At 44.4% G+C, this 23010-nt stretch overlaps 1 protein-coding gene across 9 annotated transcripts in view; it reads left to right on the forward strand.

Annotated features, from left to right (window-relative positions):
- The window catches only part of LOC126869185 (dystrophin, isoforms A/C/F/G/H), a 439586-nt gene that overhangs the window by 52905 nt on the left and 363671 nt on the right, over window positions 1–23010 (forward strand). For all 9 annotated transcript variants that reach the window (XM_050625398.1, XM_050625397.1, XM_050625396.1 and 6 more), the window contains one exon: window positions 21760–21971. In XM_050625398.1, the coding sequence (XP_050481355.1) occupies window positions 21760–21971 (212 nt within the window). The remainder of the gene's footprint in view (window positions 1–21759; window positions 21972–23010) is intronic.

A 23010-nucleotide genomic window follows, 5' to 3' on the forward strand; every position in this document is an offset into this window, starting at 1 on the left:
TGGCTGATGCGGATCGATCCAACTGACCAATGATTTACCGTTAATGATTCTGTACCGTGTATTGGGATCTCGAGTTTGCGGACTGATCGATGATGTTTCGTTAAATTTGCATCGACGGTTTAGCCGCACAGGGGTTGCAGATGTCGCGGTTTATCCGACTGTACCCTTTAACGTTTCCAACTTCCGCCTCCGTTTTCCTTTCTTGTCTCTTTTGGTTGTTTAATATCTATACAGGTACCGTTTATATGAACATCGTTAATATGGTAATAGCGATAAATAATTTACGAAGCTCGTATAATAAGAATGCACTGGTCCTGCGTACCACGTATGATTTTCGTTCATGGTACAATAGAAATTCACGACCAGATAACTAGATTTAATGGACAGGCTATTAATTAAGATTTCATTCGAATAAACGAAATTGTGTTGTATTCAGAATCGTTCAGCGAATAATTACGTATACGCGTTAATGTACACACAAGAAGATCTCTTCGTACGCGTTTTTAACCAAATCCATTATAAGGTCCGTCAATAAACAGCAAACAAAAGACACATTAAATCTGTATATGCCCATTATATAGATGTAGAACTATATCGTTTATAGATGCGCGTTATTTCCCTCGAAGAACGTCAGATCGACGAGAAAAGCGTTCTTCTTTTAGACCGATCTGGACGTTCGTCTGGCGAAGTAACACGGCTGGGGCTTTTAACCGTCGTAAATGACGGCCCAAGTGAACGTTTAAGTCGTTTCGCGGGGATGCATCGAGGCGTGCGTCTCGTTCCCACTGCCTTCGCGGAAAATCGTCCACCTAAAAGAAGTCACGCTTTCCTCGACGAATTACAACGAATTCATCGGCGTCCGTTTTGTTTCTAATTTCGTTGGACGACGATCGTATCGATCTGCCAGCCGTGTTTAAAGGGGAACTAAAGCCTAATAGAGAAGAGCACCGGTCAGTGCGAAATGACCGTGCTTAAACGGTTCTAAACGATAAATCTTACACCCTTTTTGCCCGCCAACTGTAATCCTACAGTTAGCTTCACATATGTTACCCGCTTACGCAAACATCCCGGCAGAGCTTAAAGCCTGTTTGTGCAGTCAGGAAGTTGCTTCGCCCGTACATAAAATTCCATCGTTCCTCGGTCTACGAAATATTCTCTTTCTCTCCCTCTCTTTCTCTTCGTTTTCGGTTCTCGATGCGTTTGTTAAAAATATTCATTTTATCTTTTACATACTCCTTCTATTTAGTATTTGGTCTTTCTATTATTTTCGTATCTGTTTATCGCTTACTTACTTGTACTAACCGTGCTAGCACCAACCTCGGCTCAGTATCGCGTAAAGAATTACGTGAAAGTTTGATTATTCTCGGAGCAGAATATCGGTGGAGTCAGAGGACAAACAGTGGATCGGTAATTCCATTTACGAAGTCACAAGTTCTTATCTACAGTATCAACAACGAAATGTTTTATGGTCTACGCTTAGTTTCCAGAAATGTCAGTCTTGTAAAATTGTAATGGTTCGCGAAACGATTACACGACTATCGACCAACTAGCGAGCAAATCGATGGAACGGCATTAACTGTGGCCTTTCGCCGGATAAAATTTCTTACTGGGCGAAACGATAGTTGGAACCGAGAGGTTAGGTGTGGAGGCCGGAAAACCGGAGGTAGGTTAATTAACTGGAGGAGAGCTATTACAGTAATTTATCGGGGTAGTACACGGGAGCACGGATGTAGAAAGGAGGACGGGCTACTTAGTGTGCGGAGTCTGAAACGAAGCAATCCGCAATGGGCATGGTAGGCCGGCTAAATCCACGAACAATGGTGAAACTCGGCGAAAGAGGGCGACGCGCAAACGGCGATTGTGGTGGTTGCGGCGGTGGCGAGAGAAAAGAGCCCGGAGAAGGTGTTGAGGGGGCGGTTGCCGGTCGGATATCCGGACTACGTATATAAAAATCAATGGTAGATCTTCCCTGCGGTACTCGTTATTGCACCAGGCAGCCTTACCTGAAGTATCATCGTCGGATTCAAAGCTGCCGGGGCTTCGTCCCGTCGGGGAGTTTCTTCTATTCCGTAGAATTGGGGTAGAATGAAAGAGGGTTACGGCGCGCGGGGCGGATACAAAAGGAGCGGGAACTGGAAGATGAAAAACACCGGTCGGAGAAACGTTGCTTCGATTGTTTAGGTCACGTTACGAAAGAGATGACAGCGGCTAAGGAAAGGTGTCTCGACAGGTCTCGCGTGCGCCTTAATCGCGTTCCATTTTAATCTCTTTCCGTTTAGTAACTGTGTGATGCTTCCAACGACAATGGGGTTAACTTCATGAAAACAGTTAAAGACAACGTAGCAAGTTAGGGTTGTTCGAGTCACACAAGGTTCGACGTTTTGAAATTCCATCTTGAAGTTTGCACAGAATAATCGAACTTCTTAATAACAATCTTTGTCGAAGGAAGAAACGAGAAAACGAGGGAATATCGTGTATTTTCGGTGCAGCGTGATATTTCGATGAACCTTTCAAGGTGTACGTGTCTCTCTGCAACGGACGATCTTGCGGTCGTAGGACGTCGTTCGTAACTGCCTTGTCGGAATTTCATTGCACGTTTTGTCATCGACTGTGCGGTACATTTTTGCCAGGAGGATGTAAGACCTAAACTCGAGCCTCTCTCGTCCTCTTTTTGCAAGCTGACACGTTCGAGTTTTTGTCCTTGAAGCTGACAGTCCAGAATGATGTCGGCAGACATCTTCCGTCGTCGGGGGATAAAACGACGCCCCGCTCGTGTGTGTCGGTTGATAGCTAAAGCGAAAGTAGCTTAGTCCGGAACGAGACTTCTCCTGCTGGAACGATGTCAGAGACAAATAGCACCGGATGCGCTCTTCTCTTTCTGTGTCGTCTCCTCTTTGCCACGTGGGCGCCGTCCATGCAGCTACGTTACAGCGTCGTTTCTGTGAATTTGCCAACTCTTCTCCGTTCTTCTTCCATCGCAAGAATTTAATTTACAGCTTTCCATACGTTCTAACTCGACGACGTTCTTTTCGTGTCAGAAATTTATCCATTTCCCAACGAGAATCGTTTGTCCATAGACAAGTGGTGCTGCCAACGATCGTTAAAAGCAGGCGATACGTCGAACCGTCTTCTGAAATATTTTTATCCGAAGGGGAGAAGACGAAAAAAGTAGACGGTAAAAATAATACCTTGTGATCTTGGAGCAGAAGTAATCATGGTGGGCGAGATTGCACGTGTCACACGAGATGGACGTACTCTGGTTTTCATAGGGCACAGGAAGCCAAGTAACTTTACGAGTTCGGGATTCGATTTTTCGATCTCTTCGGGGGTTGTTACGCATGCGATACGAGCCGCGTGGGATTATTTTACCGCAGGCCACAAGGGGGTCGTAGGAATCGCGCTGTAAAATCCCTCGCATTCTTGTCTTTCACATTCGTCTGGTACACGTGGTTCGCCCGCTACTCGTGCGCTGTTGACACTGAAGCTTCACACGTGTACACGAAGGGAACGTTGGTTCGTTCGTACGTGTACAACCCTCGCGCTCTGAAGACACGTCGCCGACCCTTACCACTTTCTCACGTAATCCGGAACTCGTGTAATTTAGGTTCGAATTCGGTTCTATTGAAATCTTGTTTCGTACGGCGATTATATCTTCGTGAAAACTTCAAATTAGTCAGTCGAACGAGCGATTCCCCGTTTAATGGGCGATTCGAAAATTTCTCTTTATCCACCGTGTAGTATTCTAAAGTTTTAACATTCTCGAGAGTGTCAGGATTAAAAAATTTTGATCCTAGGGCATGTTAGCTTTACCTAAACTCTACTTTTTCTTATTTTTATGGTCACGGCAGAGAAAATAAAGTTGATCTTAACGCGTTGATATCCTTCTTATTGGTGTAAAAAGATTGCTAGGATTAAATTATCGGTTACTTCGAGGGAAAATTCTGGAGTAACACGGACGCGTGTTCGACTGCGCGAAGCGTTCGAGATACGGGGCAGGATAGGTGTTCATAAATAAAGCACGGCGATTCTACGCGCGTCTCGTCCCGTCTCGTCTTGTGGATTTCCTGAAATATGCATTTTAGGCTTTTGTACAGGTCCACGGCAGCTGCTTTTACCTTGTGGAGATACTTCTCTTTATACAGGGGCCCAGCCCAGTCTTTAATAGCGGGTTTCACGGTGCTGTACATCGCGTTGCTTGCAAAGGAGCGTGTCGGGTGAATGAAGGAAAAGAGTAAAGCGGCATCGTGAAAAAAGAAACGGAAAGAAACGGAAGAAAAAAACAACTCGCATAAATTTGTTCATCCGGCACATGCTTTTACCAGCATTCGAAGATCCAGCCAGTTTCCTTATGACCGAAGTTTCTCGGGATTTTATTCTCTCGGTTCGCCACGCCTCGCGCTTTCCTTCTTCTTCATCCGGAATGCGCCGAACGTGTTTCCTCGAATCGTTTTGCTTCAACTAGAATCACTTACGCTCCTCTTGTTCTCTCGCTTTTCAGCTTACCGTGTTTCGTGTTTTACAAGACGAGACTGTCAAGACGGAAGCGTCGAACCGGCAACAGAGGATACAAAAAAAGTGTCGATCGAAGGAACGATTTTCTTGACTCGGTGAATCGATCTCGACGACAATTAAGCGCTATTAATGGATCCTGCTGGTTGACGAATAAGTCAGCTGTCGGAACTCGATGTTTTAAGTGTTGGCAGTGACAGCTAATCGATTTTCCTGGCACAAAGCTGGATGATCGGTCTTCGTGGTTCGTTTGATGTTCGTGGTTAAACGAGTTAATGGCTTTGCAAGTCACCGATCCATTTTTTCGTTCGTCCGCCGTTCATTCAAACTGCATGTGTCTGCTGTGCCGCCCGACGTTCGTCCATGCGGTACAAGGATTTGTAAGGGAAATGTTCGTGATCGTTTTTTCCCTCCTTGTCCTGCAAAATCGAAGAAACTCGCGTTCGTTCGAAATGAAATTTCTCGATTTTTAACCGCAACTGCAGCTTATCGAGAGAATAAATCTCTCGAACCTTCCGCGAGTCCTCAGGTACGTAAAATGAGAAAAGTTTTAGCTCTTCGTTGTTCTTTAAACACGACTGTATATTCGTTTCGTACGGCTTCGAACGAAAAGGCATCTGGTTGAAAGTAGGAATTCTTTGTATTTACATTGATAATATGGTGCGCGTGTTCTCCGCTGGATACACGGGCATATAGGGACAGTGGGGGGAGGCGTCGCGGTGCGAGGCAGAGATCTGAAATCGTCGAAGAGAAGAGAGAAATGCACGGGAATACGACGTAGCGGCCGTCAAGCAAACAGGTATGCTTCAGAATCAATATTTGCTCGATACACGACGGTACTCTACTCTGAATGCATCCCTCGTCACACAGGCATGCACGAACACACGTTGCCTGTTACTCTCTGTCCGCCTCTCGCCACTCTTATGTGACACGACAGCCAGTGGTTGCCACGTTTCGCTACGACTCGGTACGGGAACGTTGGCAACGCTAGTTTTCGCCCCAAAAGTTTGATTTCGCGTGCATTCGATTATCCTTGCTCGGTGAATATCCTGTGAAATCGTGTTTCCTTTTGTTCGTTCCTTTTGTCTCGAGGTAATGGTCGTAATTAGAGTTTCCTGCTGCACTTTGTCTCGAGCTAATTTTCTCCAGGAACGTTTCTTTCGCGACGAACCACCTACGATTAATTCGATTATACCGTGAGCTTATTCTTCGCGTTTCCTTCGCTGAGACGCCTTTCGCGTAGTTCGCTGATAAATTTCTTCTCCAGCTTTGTCTCTCGATCCTGTCCACGATATTAGGACCAGCCGGAATATCGCCAAGGCGTCGCACGAGTAAATTGTGTTCACACCCAGTTTCCAGCGCCGCCCTGTTTCTTTAGCTGTCCCTTGTTCCGCTGTTAGGACCGAGGTCGTTAAAAGTTTTTTTCAAATTAAATTGGGCTCAAATCGACGATACCATTTCGTTCGGCCGTTCCTCCCTTAAACACCGTCGGTTTTTATCGTCTCGATAACGAGACAGGGTCGACAGGGGATGAAACTGCTTTTAATAGGTGTCCAAAAAGAAAAAAAAAAAAAAAGAGAAAAATAGAAGTTTCTCAGTTTGAAAAATTTTACGATCGTATAATCGATTCTTCTTCTTCGTTTCGGAGATCGGCGAATTTGTAATCGGCTTCGAATTTCATTCCATTCTCGTTACTAATTAGATTCCACGCGAAGTAAATCTCGTAGAGTCTCGCCGATCAGCTTCGGTCGATAATTTTTTGTTCTTTTTCCAAGACGATCACACGTACTCCCGCAGATTCTATCGCTTGGACAAATCAACGCGCTGCGGATCAGTTTAATTGCACACCTGGAGTTTCCACAGCGTATGCTATACGAGGCATGTACGTACACGCGTGAGCGGAAATTGCTGTTGGCGGCTGGGAATGCCTAAATGTCGATAATCACTTCAACGACAATATTCCGGACTCGACGCCATTGCGTATTATTTGCTTGTGTACTAAACGCGCCCAACCCTTTTCCCGCCCCTTTCCTCGCCCCTATTTCGCGCTCCTGCGATACAAAGCATTAATATTTGAACACGTGCACATAGTGGAACGTCGTCGTTTACGAGTATTATTAGATTGAGAGCCTTCGACCGCTTGTATCGCGAGCTTTCCTTATCTGCCACTCTTCCCGGATGGTTTTCCAAGCTTTGCGTACAGTTTGTCCGACGTAATCGCTTCGAATAATTTCTGTTTGCCTTTACCGGTGCAACTAAATGGAGTCGTTTGGAGAGGAATACTAATTACCGAATCGTTTCGTTCAAGAATTAATTGTCGTTTAAAGAGTCAATGGTAGAAGTAGCAGAGTTCCTCTTTCTTGATATTCTTTTCAAACTTGTGTCAAAAATAATTTCACCGTAAAGGAGTTTGTTATTATTTTACGCACAATGTAGAAAAATATTTATTATTGAAAATAATATGGAAGAATGAAAAAATACGTACACTTTTCAGAGATTCTGGCTCTCCATTGATTATAATATCGTAGAATAAAGAATGATTAATTATCTCGAACGTCGCTCTTAAAAATACAATTATAGTAAAACAAATATACAATTTTCTCGTCCGTTTTACGTCGAGATTTTATCGCCAGCAGCGTAGAAATCGTGCTTGTAACCGATCCTTGTTAGTAGAAAATTGGCGAGTGAATTTAATGAATTTTTTAGCACTCTGCGATTTAACACGGCGTGTTATTACGGACGAACGTTTGCAACGAACCGACGCAACGCGTTTTCGAATAATCGTACATCGGATAACCGAGAAATCGTAGCGAATCAGTGTTTTATCAGAGTTCGTTCGCAATTATTGAACTTCGATACCGTTCTTTCTTTATACTTCTTAACGTTACTTCGAGGAAAGTACGCATCGTTGCGTATTTCGTTCGCCATCGTTCGAATTATCATCGGCTTTTTAATGCGGACTGTCGCGTTTTCGGGGTTGGAAATCGGTACAAAGGCACGTAAACGCGAAGGAGGAACGTACGTAGGAATTTTTTCCCGACTCGAAAGCTTTCGAGGTTCGCATTCAGCGCATTTTTCTCTGCATTACGGCGCATATTCGTGCCAAGGGAATGTAAGAAAACCTCGTTTCTCAGAACTCGGTACTTAGAAGAACAGTACACCTTCACGGTTCCATGAAATTTATTTCAAGAGACAGATGACGCAGTGAACATTTTTACATAATCATTCATCTGCTGGTGGTAGTACGAAGAATATGGTAAAAGAAGCAAGCGAAGAGAAAAAAACGAAGAGAATACGGGAGAAGGAGCGCGTGTACAGGTCCGGGATTTGTCAGAGCTACTGCCGCGGATCACCGAGGGAAAATATATCGTCATAGCTAGAGCGTTATTGATCTCGACACACACGATAAAGCAGTAACGAGACCCGTAAACTAAAAGCACCACCTGGCCACCTGACATTTTACGAGAGAATACCGAGTTCTTTAGCGTCGAACTTGCAAGGGATGTCATTTCAAATTTGCGTGCTCCGCCACGGTGATGGAATCGAGTAATGTCTGCGTAGGTACGGTTTCATCTCCTTAAAGTGGCGCGGCTCTATATTAAAGTCGTCCTTCTCTCGGGACCGGTGTCGAACTGGATTCGGAGAATTTCCTTCAATTATGCATGATGTGACGAACGTCCGCGAGCAGTAAGTGAGAAACTTGATAGTTTCAATCACACGGTATTACGTGTAACGAATTATTTAACAAGATTCTATAATCTTTTAACTACCTAGTTCGAGATCTAGAAATTATTCGCGCTACGAAGAAAAGTCGTCGTCCATGTCGGATCTAGAGATGAATCTCTCTATCCCCCTTTGTTCTCATCGTTATTCCTTCGGCTCGTTCTTCGTCACCCGACAGGATAAAATCAGGCGCCATAGACGTCACGCGTGAAACCAGAGTGAGAGAGGCAAAGAGATAGAGATAGAGAGACAGAGGGGGGGGGGGGCGGGAGTGTGTGGGAAGAGAGGAAACGTGGAAACGGTATTTTTAATGAGAATCGCGAGGATGTGCACGGATAGTATCTTCGTCCAGGTAACGTCTGCTGTCGAAAGATGGAGCGAAGGGGAATCCTTCAGTCGAGGAGTGAACACTCGAGCCCCGACTATACGGTTAATTATTTACTGGAGTGGCGAGGGTGAGTTCCCTTTTACGGTGTGTTTGAGCTTACCCTGTCATTGCGAGTGTGCGTGTCACGCGTATGTGTGCGTGCATCGACTTGACGAGGACCCGGCGACGTCTCCGTTGGTTCCGAACTTTCTAAATAAAAGCCAAAATCGTAAACTTCGCCATTTACGTGGCTCGTTAAATGTCGCACGGCCACGCCGGGATTATCGTTCGAACTTCTTCCCACTCTACGTTCGTTTGCCGGTTTTACGACTAAGTAAGCAGTAAGGTCTGGTAACTTTCGAGATTAAGCGAACTGACGACCGTGGGAGGAGCGTAAGAATGATCGAAACAAAGCGTTCGCGAGGAGAAAAACAAGAAATTGAACTCAACCGTTAAGACGATTGTTGCCGAGTTACGGAGAATGAACTAAGATTTAAGCCCTGTTTTAGTTCCGTTAAGCTTCCGCCAACGCCAACGCTTCTCCGGAAAGCTTCGAAAATTCTTGTTACCGAAGTTGTAGGAAAAAGGTTTGCTATAACAAGCTGATTGTCGCTATGGAGTATCCGGAGTATTTTAAAGCTTTCTCTTGACGCTTTTAACAATCGGTTGCTCTGCCACGTGTTCCCATTAATTTGCATACTTGATTGAAAAAAACCATCGATTTTGCATATGTTGCGTGATATTTTACAAGTTTACACTAGGGTGTGTTGTACGGTCGGTAGCTTTTGGCAAAACTTTTAAATACTTGATTTTCAAATAACATCGAACAACTTTCAATGATCTCGAGCGATCCTCGAGGGACATTAAACGCGACTCGAGCGTTTTCAATAATTCTCCAACAATTCTGCCGGATAATTTTCGTACCTGGTCCACGACTATACCAAATATTTCAGCAACGTTCTACTCGTTTCGATACATCCACTCGCAAATGTAATTTATCCTCTCGATATTCGATGACTTCCCGTAGATCTTTTGGAAGCAATAATGGACAAACTTCCCTCACGAAGAGGTCGAGATCCTCGGAAACAGCTTCTAGTGCCGGCAGCGTGCAATACAACAGATTCTTCGATGGTGTCGGTGTTGGCCAACAGCCAAAAAATCAGTGGAGTGCATTCGAACGAGGTGGTAGAAACGGAAGGAGAGAGAGAGAGAGAGAGTGAGTGAGAAAGGGAGAGAGACAAATCGAAGCTGAAGCGTATAGCGAACGTGAACGAGAGACAGAGGAAGAGGAAGAGAGATGGTATGCGGCATAGCATCCGTACGGAACATATGCATAACTATCGTGCGTCGTTCGCTGCCGTATCGACGACACACGCATTCCTGAATTATGCATACGCCGTCAACCGAGCCTCGTGTTTGCACACCGCACGGTGAACGTAGCCGTGCGCGTGTGCGTGCCTGTGTTCATGGCAGAGAACGCGTTACCGATGATCGTGTCCGCGTCAAATCCCCTGTTCTATTACGAAGGCTGTTTAAGACGACTGCGTAGCACGTGCTATTCGAGGTCTCGAGGCACCAACGTCATCCTAGAATTACGTACGCCGCTCTGTGTTCGCGTATAACCAAGGTATAAGCATAGGTACCAGCCTGCACAGACCCGGTCATCTTTCTGTTTAAACGCCACGCCGTATCACGAATACATCGAGGATGTTCTCTTTGATTTTTCTCCCTTCAAATTTTTCCTATTTTTCCAGATTTTGTTCACTCTACACGCTTCATTTCCCTACCTTCCACTCTTTTTCTCTGTTTTACCTGTTTTAACAAAGGAAAAAAATTCGTGGCTGACCAGAATACATCGTGTATTATATTTTACGTGGCACGGTCGAAATTTTCGTCGTCTTGTTTGCCGAAGCAAGTCTCGTAAACACGTTGATCAACCTGAGTCGAGAATTTCTTTTATTTTCTATGATTTTTTCTTTCTCGACGTTTCGTTTGCCTAGCTTGCTCTTTCTCCTCCTTTCTCTTTTCTTTTTTTTTGGTTACTTTCATGAGGAGAAAAAAGTTCGCTATTGGTCAGAATACATCGTGTATCATATTTTACGTAGCACGGCCCAAGCTTTCGTCCTCTTGTTCTCCCTCTTTCCGTCTCCTTCTGTGCGTCAGCCGAGGAAAGATGGCCCTCGTTCCGTCTAATTTATTCGTTTCATAAGCGGTGCGCTCAAAAAATAGGTGTCAAAGAGATACGTTGATAAATATCTTATGAATATGTTAATTCCGACGGTCGCCACGATGAAAAATGAGGAAACTCCTTTGCACTCCGTAATCTTCCGTACAAAAGGAGCACCATGCTCGCCGTACTACTTCCTTAAGCATATGATTTATATTCTTTGTCGACGAGCGAGACGAAGGAGCACCCGTTCGCGCCTTTTATTCGTACACCGGCCCGGAACGTTTTTCATCTGCTTTTATCGCACATAGAACATGCCGTGAGATGCGTTCCAGACCGCGAACGCGTTCTCCTACTGCGTTGCGGTTTTTGATAGACCTTTTAGCGCGAGAACGTGCAAACGAACGTGCAGCATTTGAACGTGCAGAAATTTCATAAGAGTGAAGTTTCTTCGACATCGAAACGTTATATTTTTCTTACGTCATTTACCTACGCCATTGCTAGTCTTTCAAACGCGCTTTATTCTAGAACAGAGATCTTTGAATTCATCCCCTTGCCTCATAGCAGCACGTCACACTCTATGAAAGCAAATTACATTTGTAACAAAGTTTGGTATATCGATCGAAGATTATGCTGCATTAGAATATTATATACATTTTGATGTTAGTCTGACACGATGTTGTAGGAGTGAACAGCTAACTTAATAATAAACAAACTTAAATAATTTGCAAAGAAATCGTAAGGCGCAAGAGGTTAAGTCGACGTCGTAAAATTTAGCGGAACTTTAACAGAAATCAACTTTCCCATAAACTGTAATTGCAGTCGCGAAGAACGAAGAGAACGAGGTGTTAACGGAAACGCGAACGTATTCAATTTCGAAGGTCTGAACTCGAGCGCGATGCACCGGTTCTCGATTCTCTTTCATTTCGTTTCTTTTTTTTTTCATTTTTCGACTTATCGTAATCTTTCGTTCCTCCATAGCTCTTCGTCAAACTTTTAACGCCGCTTCGAGGACGGCGGGATTTATTAAATCTCGGTAATTTCGACCTACAGGTGCCATCCTTCGCGTTAAAAGTTGCGACTATGTCGCCGTCGTTCGAGAGGAGCTGCTTCGCCGCCGATAAACTTTCCTCGACGGGGCTGCGCAATATTTAAATATGTCCCGTAATTTTGCAATCTTTGCTCCGGCATTTCCGTCACGTCTTGCCGCGAAAGTAATTTTTCTCCCGCGCCTCTTCTCTCTTCTTCTGGTCGAGCCGTCCTCGTTGTGTTCGTGCCCTTCGCCGAACGTAGTATCCGAAAGAACGAGACGGGAGTGTCTTACGCTGATAAACAGAAATTCTTGTTCGAGAACAGCGTAATAAAAGCAATCCTATTATCCTAATACGATAAGGTCTAATGGAGCTTGGTCGAGACTTGTCTCTTCTGATTTCTTCTGGAAAAATAATTCATCTCTCGTAATAGCTTTTCTTTTCGAAGATTCTCGCGAAAAATCTCCACGAATAAATTTCTGATATTATAAATAGTAGTCGCACGAAGGATTAGCGCATCGTTGTATTCGTACCAATTAATTGGGTCCATGTATTTTCAATTTCCTATCATTTAATAGCACTTTCGTACGACTAGACAAATTTCATGTCTATCACGAAAATGAAATATAGAACTTGATAAAGAAATACTTGAAATATACAGGATATATGCCGGTACTTCTCACGGTATATACGCTGCATATAATTTATTCTTTGTAATGGCTCGTCTTCTCAATTCTTCTTACCGAAATATTACACTCGTAGATCGCCGATACTCTATCGTTGCTCTGTACCTTATACTTGAATTCGGAACGAAGGATCACGACGCATAGGATCGTAGCGTGTGAGCAAGGAGCATCGAGAGAAGGCTGATCGAGAGAATTTATTTTCAATCGTGCCCGGGGAAGAGTACGAATGGCTCTTGCCGACCGATCGAAAACCGAACCTAGCGCTCTATCACTTTTATTTTTCTCTATCCCCCACCGGGTTCGCCGGTGGAATCGCTTCCGCGAAAGAGAAGATTAATTTCTCGCGGTAAGAGAGCAGCCCTGAATTCTCGGCCGGGGGCGAGAAGGGCGGAACAATTGCCTTGGCAAAGACGAGAGATTCAATTACATCGAAAACGTGGAGCAAAAGGGCCGCTCGCTCTGCGTGAAGCCAGATTAATTCGTCCTTTGCCATGATGGTTCCACGGGGAGAAAAGCGTCGGTCCATTTTCTTTCCCTTTTTTTCTTCTCTTCCCCTTCATTTCCTTTTCTTTCTCACTTCTATTTTTTCTTCTCTTTTTTTTCTATCGCTTTGCTTTGCGATAGAACGTTTAAGAGGTATCGTTCGAGCGAGAAACTGCATGCGTCGTCCGTTTAAATTAGCCGCTGTTCGCTGGCAACGTTACCCTTCACACCACGCGGCTGTTCTTTCAAGTTTTTACAACGAAAGCACGTTGTTTGATTTAAAAGGAAAGAAGAGAGATACGCGTTGCTGCCAATTTGCTTCTCGCTCAATTACTATTAATTCTATTGCCCGTATATGCGATTTAGGCAACGTTTTATGCAATGGCATTAATCTTTCTTCCACCTCAACCAACGAAGAAAGGTGTGTGTAACCTCAGCTAACCCGAGCGGTAGCTGGCTTAGTTTTAGCACAGCGTATTTATACAAATGCTCGTCTCACTGCCTCACAGCGACTGTATCATCTCGACACTTGCTTTTCTCTTACTGTATATTAGCTTCTCGTAAAAGGGTTCCTTCCCCGTGTGCTTATTAAATTGAATGAAATTAACTTAAATTTAAACTACATTAACCCGTAGAAAAATTCTTGAACCGCCAGATCCACGTGAAATTTTACGTAAAAGTGGCTACGTAAAAGTTTCCTACGAGGGATATTCATAACGAAGACATCGTAGTAACAAAACTCATTTGTTACACGACACCTTAATACTAAAACGCTCTAGTTTACGCAAGGTAAAGTCGGCTGAAGGTAATAATGTGCCGAATATGTTGCCGTTAGGACACGCGAAGAGGGTAGTAAAGTACTGGTAAATATTTAACAGGTATACAGTTGGACCCCAAATTAAAATCGAAATAATGGAACAAGTACGACTAATAGCCTCTTGTACCACCATGCGCGTGCCTCTAGTCGTGATATTTATTTCTTTTTTTTGGATCTCTTTCTGTGTTTATGCGATAAATTTTTTATTAAATCGGTTACCCGCGTTCTCACTCGCCTCCATAAAGTTAAACGCCGAACTGTTGAAAAAAATATAACGAGCCACTTAGTCTCGTTTTTCTCCTTATGAATTTTTCAATCCCGTTTAACCGTCGATTTCAGCGTTAATATCTTTTTCCAATTTTCACCGTGTTTTTTTTCGATTTTTTATTTTGCTCGATTAAAAGTTTAAACATTTTGCACGTTTAGACGAACCGACAGACAGGCGCGCGCGCCCTCACGCGCGTAAACGCGCGATGATAATCTATATTTTATACCGGTGGAGGAGTAGAGGCAGAGCGAGCGAGTTCGTCGTAACGGGAATCCGTCGGAAGATTTACTCGACGTTACGAGAGAGTTTTACTGAAAATCACGGGAAACGAGGGCAAGCATTAACGGCAAGCCGAAGTTTTAAGCTTCCGTGAAGTTGGTATTCTTGGTAGGAAGCGCGCGGACGCTTTATTTTAATTCACGGTCCGGCCATAGTTTCTAGCTACCGGCGGCTTGTTGTTGTGGACACGCGGAGAAGAGCTTTCGCCTGTCGGTTTATCCACGGAAATCTTTTAATCCTGTCCTGCCTGTCCTCGTTCGTCATGATTTTATCGATTCATTTACATTCGCATCGTCGACGGATATCTATTTGTTTTATTGACGGCGATTTGTCTGGCTGAACGGTTACGGGCCGCGGCAATGCATCGCGCTTTTCAGCGCGGAACGATTTACGAGCTTTGTTCGACGTTCGCGACGCACAATACGCGTCTAGCTAATTACTTTGATTCGTTAATGGTCATACAATAGCCAGGGTTGAACCGTTCGTCGATGCGTGTATCACTTTTCAACCGGTGGTGGTGCATAAAATCGGACTACGTTCTCGTTGTTGGTTCTCTTCCGATCGATCACCTCGTGATTTATCGTTCGTTGCTCGTCATTGAAAAATTCGAATAAATATCTGGAACGTTTTAATGGAAGCGATCTGCGTCTCGCGCGATTAGTTGCTGGTCGAATTTCGCTATACGTCTCTTGTCCCGTGTCGGTTTCACCAGGACGATGTTCGACGTATAAACCTTCCCTGCCGATTAAAATACAGACTCCATAACGGCGTGACAGGTGTTGCCTCGCCACGCCACGCGAATTCGTCATGATTTATCGTTGTAAAATATTTGTAGAGGATTGATATTATCAGATATCGCGAAATACAGATTACTGTTTGTGAGCAATTTATTTAAGATAAATATATTGTCAATAAAATTGATTTGACACAAAGCACAAGTCCAGATATAATAACTTTCGCGAAATAAATACGCGCAGTCTCGAGAAACTCCGTATATACGTCTGATGCGTCTGTATGCTTATACTGCGATCGCTAAACTTCGCTCGTCATTTCGTTTTTGTTTATTTATACTGGTCGGAGAACAGTCGGAAAGTTTGAACTCGACTGCGTTTGACGGTTGAAAGTAGCGGCGACCTTGTCTTGCTCGGAGTTCATTACTCCTTGCAATACCTGTGACCTAATGGTCATAGTACTCCGAAACAAAACAACAACAGGATTTGAATTTGTCCTGCTCGCGTGCCGCTACATATTTTTAAATTTTTCCCGCCGCTATTTTTTCACAGGTCCGTTCTCCGTGAAATACACGGATCGACGCGATCGCCGACACTGGGAATTAAACGCGTTAATTTTTAGACGGCAACGACGCGTTCCCGCCGCTCAGCCTTCATTCGATTTTCCGCTTGGTTTTCTTCGCCGCTTAATAGCGACTCAAACGCGAACACCGGATACGCTGGCTGCCTCGAAATAGCTTCGACTTCTTTTTTTCCTTCCAATTCTTTCGTTCTCTCTATCGTTCCAACTTTTTCCTCTTTACAATCACGTACGATAATTAACACATTTGTACTTTCATTCTTCGAATTTCATTACAATCCCGTTCTCTCCCTAGTCCTTTCCTCCTTTCGCATTTACGCTTCTTTGGCCTTCATATATGTTACGTTTAATCAATTTTCTCCCCTATAGCAAACGCGATATCGTTCGTACATCTTTGTGTTTATTACGACTATGGCGATGTAAGAAAACAACACAAACAATGGCAAGTTCCAAGATAGAAGAAAAACAGCGTTTTTAGCCATTTTTTTCTGTTCTTCAATTTATAGAGTACATCAGTATAGCTTTTAAGCAATCGAAATCTTATATCCACGTTTTCTTATAACAAGAATTATATTTTGTAATTGTAGCTTATAATAATAATAATTGTAACTTACCTCTCTGTTTGTATAACACTGTATACCTGAAAAATAAAATATTCCCCAACTACGATATGGCGCCTAAACCCGAATATGAAAGTCTTTGGTAGCAAACAAACAGCTGGGGCGCGCGTTGAATACGAGGGTTGTCGCGTTTAGCGAAACGGAAGTCGAGATTGTCGAACGATTGGGTTTCCGTTTGCGGAGCACGATGGTCGAGCTGGCCATTGGTGGAAGAGTGTCGGTCGATGGCGTCGCGCAATCTATCACTCTCATTCACCGACTATCGCCACTTTCTCCAACTATTCTTTACCTTGCTTATCCCGGGGAACCTCGTGACTCTCTGTCTCTGTGTTCTCGTCAAGGTTCGTTCCTCTGGTTCCCGGGCTGTGCTGTCGCATCACTTATCCCCCATTGGTGGACAGGCGGACAGACGAACGAACGGTCGAGTTAAGCTCGCGGCGCTGTTTTTCCTATTTTTCACCAGAAAGCGAGCTTCAAGTACTTTGGTCGCTTTCTCCGGTCGATTCTTCCGGCTGGGCCTCCTCGACCGAATAAGACTACTGCCAGCGAGAATTGATGTTTCTCGCTGCAAATTCGTCCTATTTTTCACCGTGTACCACCCCACGGCACTTATCCCGGCGGACCTAGCAGCCGCTAACAAGGGATTTCTGCCTCTCTTTTTCTACTTTTCTCTCTCGCCTTTTACCTTTCCCGACTCTTTCTCTCGTCTCTCTTTTTCGTGTTTGTTCAGCCACCGAGCTACAGCTCGTCTCCTCCACGGTGTTCTTCGTACGCGTGGATAAATCGCGCGTCGCACCAGTCTTTCTGTTCTTACAAATAGCGTCCAGAGGATGGCGTCGAACGCTGCCCAGATCGTTCTCTTTAGTTTCGAAACGTTCTCGTCTGCGTTCGATCATTTCGTGTTTGCCTAACAGGATGGAAAATTCGAGGAACGTGCGTTAGAATTAACGTAAACGTCGAAAGAAAACGCGTGATATCACGATGGTAATTTTTTGGCAACGAGATAATCGAGGTGATTGGAAGAACGTTTGCTCGTTGCGTGGTTTACTCGATCGTATGTGTGAAATCACGTAGTTGGTCGGAAATTGCGGTTGTATCTATGAGCATACGGTGCCGCATCCACGCAGGAAGATGGATTTTTCCGTGCGACAGCCACTCGGTTAGGTGCGACGCGGCAGTCGACGCTTCTTGTTAGCTTTGATAAAGAGCTGACGTGTTTTCAAAGACCACCGTTGGCCAGGCGTCTGATTCCCGTTGACGGTACACCAGTTGGAAAAGTTCCACCCCTGTCGCCGTTGTTACGAGAGAGCAATAACTCCCTCTTGGCAGCTGCTGCGGCGACAAGTGTTACGAATGTCCTCTTCAGAAAGACACCCTCGCTTTCAGTAGCGTTTCGTGGACCAGTCCCTCGCGTTACAGATTCCGTTCGGAATTAAAGGGGAAGGGCGTGCGGTCTCGTAACAAATATCGTATGTAAAATATTCCATCTTGTCTCGTGTTTTGACAAGGTACGATTACTACACGGCGTTCCCTAATTGGATAGAAATCGGCTCGAACTCCTTGAGATTCCTCAACCCCGAACTATTCCCGATCCGCAAGACTAGCGCCAGTCAAACAGATCCCTCGCATGACAAATGTTCCCCATGGGGGTGGTATTTGATTTATTCTATCGAAGAGCGTAACACACGCTCCGCACGTACGTACACACGACATTTCTCGCGCAAGCGAATTTTTTTCCGCTTCATTTCGCGGAGAGGAAAAAATATCATCTTGCGATACGAGTCACGTATGAGTGTACGCGTCAGCCGCTAAAGCCCCTAAAGAACAAAAGGCGAGGAGAATTTTAAACGGCGTTCGCGCGTTCCGTTTCTTTCTGGTGTAGCGGGATTTCCTTCTCGATTAGCATAATCTAACGGGACTACGGGCCGTGTAGGGATGGAAACGAGAGACGGTGCGCAGACTTTACGCGAGCATCGTTATTATGTATTTAGTGTGTAACTCAAGTAGCGCGACTAGTTCGCCGACTATCCAACTTCGGAATGCGAAAAGGACTTAGTGGTACGAACTTATGACGCAAGTTCGAGGTATACTTGGAGGTATACTTGGAGGTTTGTACACGGCGGGTCTCTCTCTTCTGTCTTGCTGGCGCTTCGCAGGAAGTTCGTCTCTCGTCCAAGGGCGGAGAGAAAGCGCAGGGTACAGGTGCATGCACGCAAATACGGACGTGCAGTGTATCATGGAGTTTCCGCGTTACCCCATAAATCGCACGATACTGGTCCGCCGTTAATTTCGTTGTTTAACCTCCGCGTCAGGAATAACTATGTCTGACGCCTACGTACGAGCGAGTTGTTGCTCGAGTCTACGATGTTTTAATCGCAATGTGACGTTTTTTACCAGACGAATTTATTGATAAATCGGATGCATTCGAACGACTAACGACGTAAAATACGTACGATTATGCGGAGTGGCTCAGTGCTGTTACTGAGCTGGGTGTACCGTGGAAAGATATCGAGAGAATGTATATGGCGATAGGAAATTTAACGTTCGGATTATAAATTTATGACGCGCGTTAACCTCTAACTGCAAATTCCAAAATCGTCGATATTGCTGCATTCGGATTTCGCGTTTCTGCAATTGCCAGAAACGTGCAAGATGTTCTTAATAAAACGGATTATTATTGACTTTTGTCGAGACAGAACAACGATATACATCTATTTTTAGTATTGTGTTATGTTTGTTATAATCGGTCGTGATTTCTGAAATCGTCGGTTTAAAGTAGTTTTCGTTCGTTTGTTTCTTCAATTATTCGCAAATCTTCATCCTTTTTGTCAAAGTTTTTATCAAAGAGCTTGGGAATATCTTCGGCAGGCGTTGCAAAAGTTCTCGTAAACTGAAATAAATTATCGGCAAATATTTGACTCTCGGCAAGGAATTCGAGGCGGTAAGACAAATTCGGTCTTCGTTTCAGCGAAAAATTGAAAGAGGAGAAGGGTCGGAGTCTCGGGGTGAGGATTTTGTTCCGCGATTAACCTGTTGGCAATACCGCGAGGAACGGACGTCGCTCTTTGGTCGCTTAAACGAAAGAAAGTAACGTTTTGACGAATACATTAAGATACCGTCGCTTGAGAAATATTTCTTCGTCCGTGAAAGTTCTATGGCTCATGAGTAATTACACGAGCAAACGAGTTTCTGTCGTTCGTCTCGACCCTTAAGCTTCCCTCCGTCTTCTCCGGCTTCTGTTGCCGACTGCAGGCAAGAACGTAACGAAATTCAGCAATAAAACTTGCCCTCTCCCTCGGTTGTTAAGATAATGTCATGGGACTGTCGGGCGATACGAGAGCCCGGCGAATAAAAATATAACGGCTTTTGCAAAAGCGGATTCCGACCAACTCCGGTGCGTAATTTACGATCTCCAGAGGCATATTTTCGCGTATCGGTCGCGTTCGAGATCCTCCGCCAAGGCCTTAAACGCTTTGATATCTATCGTAGTCGAGAACAGAAAAGTCATATCTTTCTCGTACAATGAATCCTTAAGGCGATCTTTTATCTTTTGGTTATTTCAGTGTACGTTTAGAACCATGTTCACTCGATACTCGCAGGTTCTTATCGGTCTCTTTAAACCTTCTGTTCCAGTTTGCATCCGTGCGGTAATTTTTCTTTCTCGATTAAATTGCCGAATTCATTGTGTTTCTCGAGTTTAATCCGGTTACGGACTTGGAATATTTATGTTCCAATTTCGTCCTCTTTTCAACGAACAAGAAGGCTTTTAACATTTAAAGCGATAATTATTTACGCTTACCTTGAACGTGACATTTTTCGACGACAAAAAATGAACACCTTGTGCAACTATAATTGTCTAGTTATCTGCGTACAAAGCGAGAAACGTCATACTTAACCGAGTGCTCCTTCAAAGTATGATGGTTGACGAAATTAATTCGATTGAACGCGAACCCCATCTACGAAAACCGTAGACACGGGAAAGCGATTTCTTGAAGTTTTGCGACTGAAACGGACGGGCAATAAAGCGGTATCAGGGAGCTGGTTCCCTGCCCGATTTATTCTCATTACTCCGAGTTTAATGCCGTTGCATTCCGTTCCGACCGCGACTATACGTACGTCTAAAACCGAGCGAGGAGGTGCGGCGAAATTATTAGCGAGAAAATTTCGCGCAAGATAACAAACGAAGGGAACCGTTGGCCACGATTGGAAGATTCGTCTAATTGGACCGGCTCTTGAAACGTTATTCCACTGAAAGTGCGACGCAAGCGGAACGGAAATATTTTCAACCGCTTCGATCACGAGGACAGTAATTTATGGAATTTCGAACGAGCTTTCAAGTTGCGCGAAGCAGGCGTTGCAAATCGACCGCCACGAAAACGAATCCAACGAAAGTTTTCAATTACATTAGAGCCGAGCATATTAAACGCATCTTCGAAGAATCTTCGCTCGAGATCCTGACGCCAACTCTGTCTTCCCTTTTCTCCTCTCTCTTCCTTCCTTTCTCGCGTCTTCCCACTAACTCGATCCGAAGTGAGTTCGGAGGGTAAACTTATAAACTATGAAAGTTACTTTCCTATTCAATGAATTGACCGTACCTTCGGTCCGGGTACGTGCTTCGAAACCGAGTTTCGTTTCGACTTCCTGCAGGCCCCGAGTTTCGCTCCCTCTTTCGTTCCTATTATCTATTGCCGCGCGTGAGAAAGAATACAATGTCGCCGGCCGACCGGAAAATTACAAGTTTTCTTACTGTGGCGCCAGTCCAGCCGAATCCAGTCTCCCGTCACGATCGACCAAATGGGTCACGATGGTTTTTAATACGTCTAGCTGCGGTATAATTTACGCGCGAGACCGGCCCCGAGTGCTACGTGGAATTCGCGTGGCGGATATCGATACTGGTTGACGAAAATATCGATTGGCCGCGAATAGCCTCGGATCAACGGTCAAAGATTTGCACGAACTTTATTACGCGATTTTATTATTACAGCCATGGATGTGAGTATTTCGTACGAGTAGCGTGGCATTGAGAATCGAGTGAATTTTTATACCGCAACGTGGAAGAGTGATTTGGACAATGGACGAGCAGTCTAGATCGCACAGCGTCGTTACGACGTGGATTGGATCGCGAGATATGATTTCGAAACCAAAGCTGATTGTATTGGAGTCGACGACTTCGTAGTCGTTCGATGGGATAGTTCTTGGTGGCTCGTTTATATCGGTTTTCACTTTTCCGCGGTTTTCGATGTTGTACGTTCCTCGATGTTTTCATTCGGCCGTCCGAGAGCCTCGCTATTAATTTACAGATGATTTATTGTTTTTCCAGAAATCGTCAATTCAGTTTACTCGTGATATCGTTAATTATGATTGATTAACGATTAAGTTAGTCGATATACATTATTAGTAACGGACAGTAAATTACGTAGAAAGAAAATTATCGTTTCTTAAGCTTTTATATCGTGTTTTACTTTGTACTTAACGGAATTTTGGTTTTTCTGTTACAGAAGTGGAAAAAACTGCAGGAACTGCACCGGGGGCATCGGGTGCAACTGCAGGGGGCACTCGGGGGTTGACACCTTCCCCTGCCCCCTCGACACCCTCGACCCCCGTTACTGCCACTAGTCCTTCGGCCTATACCACCTCGCCCTCGTCCTCGCCTTCGCCTTCTTCCTCACCCTCCGCCCTTGTAGCGGGCTTTGACAAATCGGTGCTGCAGGTAAGACTTTAATCCTAATTATTCACGTAGCAATACACACTTAGGGCGAGTGATTTGATACAAAATATTCTATACCTGAAACAGCAAATATTTCACTTTTTCTCACTAGATAACCGAGAAAATTCTGTTTCTTTCGCGACGAAAAAGAATTACGTAGATACACGGACAAAACCTAATTTCATTTACCGAAAGACTCGTTCTTACTTCGAAGAATGCTTTCTTTTACATTTTTCTATCCTTCGTTTCGTTTTATGTAAAATATATTATACGACCAACTATATAACGAAGCTCTATACACGAGAAGAAAATATATATTAGCGATATATAAGTTTCCGAGTAACAGTTTCTAGCCGACCGATGATACAGACGATAAATCGCTTCTCGGTGATAAAAGCTATTACGTAACGTTCTCTTTAAAACATCGAATCGTCGATAAGATTTTCATGTGCCCGTAAGCGTCCGCGATATTTATACGGCACTTGTTTAGACGTTTCGTCGTGGATCGACGAGGGTGGAAAATTTTCGAAAATTCGCCACGTAAAACGATAACTACCCCTTGTAAATAGCGTGGAGCAACAGGCTGTATCGCGGAACAAAGGGACATCGTCTTCTGCCCCACAGCATCGGAACGATAACGTCCAAAGAAATATGTTGCCCATTAACCTGGCTAATAATCAACGCGAATCGATATCGTTCGCTGACCGTCGAAAGGAAAAGAATCGGCCGTTCTAGCTTGCGGAACGTGGTAGTTTCACATTTAATTCGATATGTTGTCGCGCGAAGCACGATCTTAACGATGGCTTGGTCGTTTTCGTTGATGACGAGTACGGAACAACTTCAGGGGTGAGTTTCCCGGTGTAACAGTGATACGACGGTGGTAAGGTTAGTTACGATAATGCCAGGAGTCGGTATAGCCTCGAGCATCTTGGCTAATTAAAACTCATAAATTACGTGGAAAGAGAGTGATGAGAATATAGCAACGTAACGGATGGACGTGCCTGAGGGTGCGCTTACGACTTGCACAAAAACTCTAAATTTC

This window comes from Bombus huntii, chromosome 9 (genome assembly GCF_024542735.1).
Source record: "Bombus huntii isolate Logan2020A chromosome 9, iyBomHunt1.1, whole genome shotgun sequence".
NCBI classification, from domain to species: Eukaryota; Metazoa; Arthropoda; class Insecta; order Hymenoptera; family Apidae; genus Bombus; species Bombus huntii.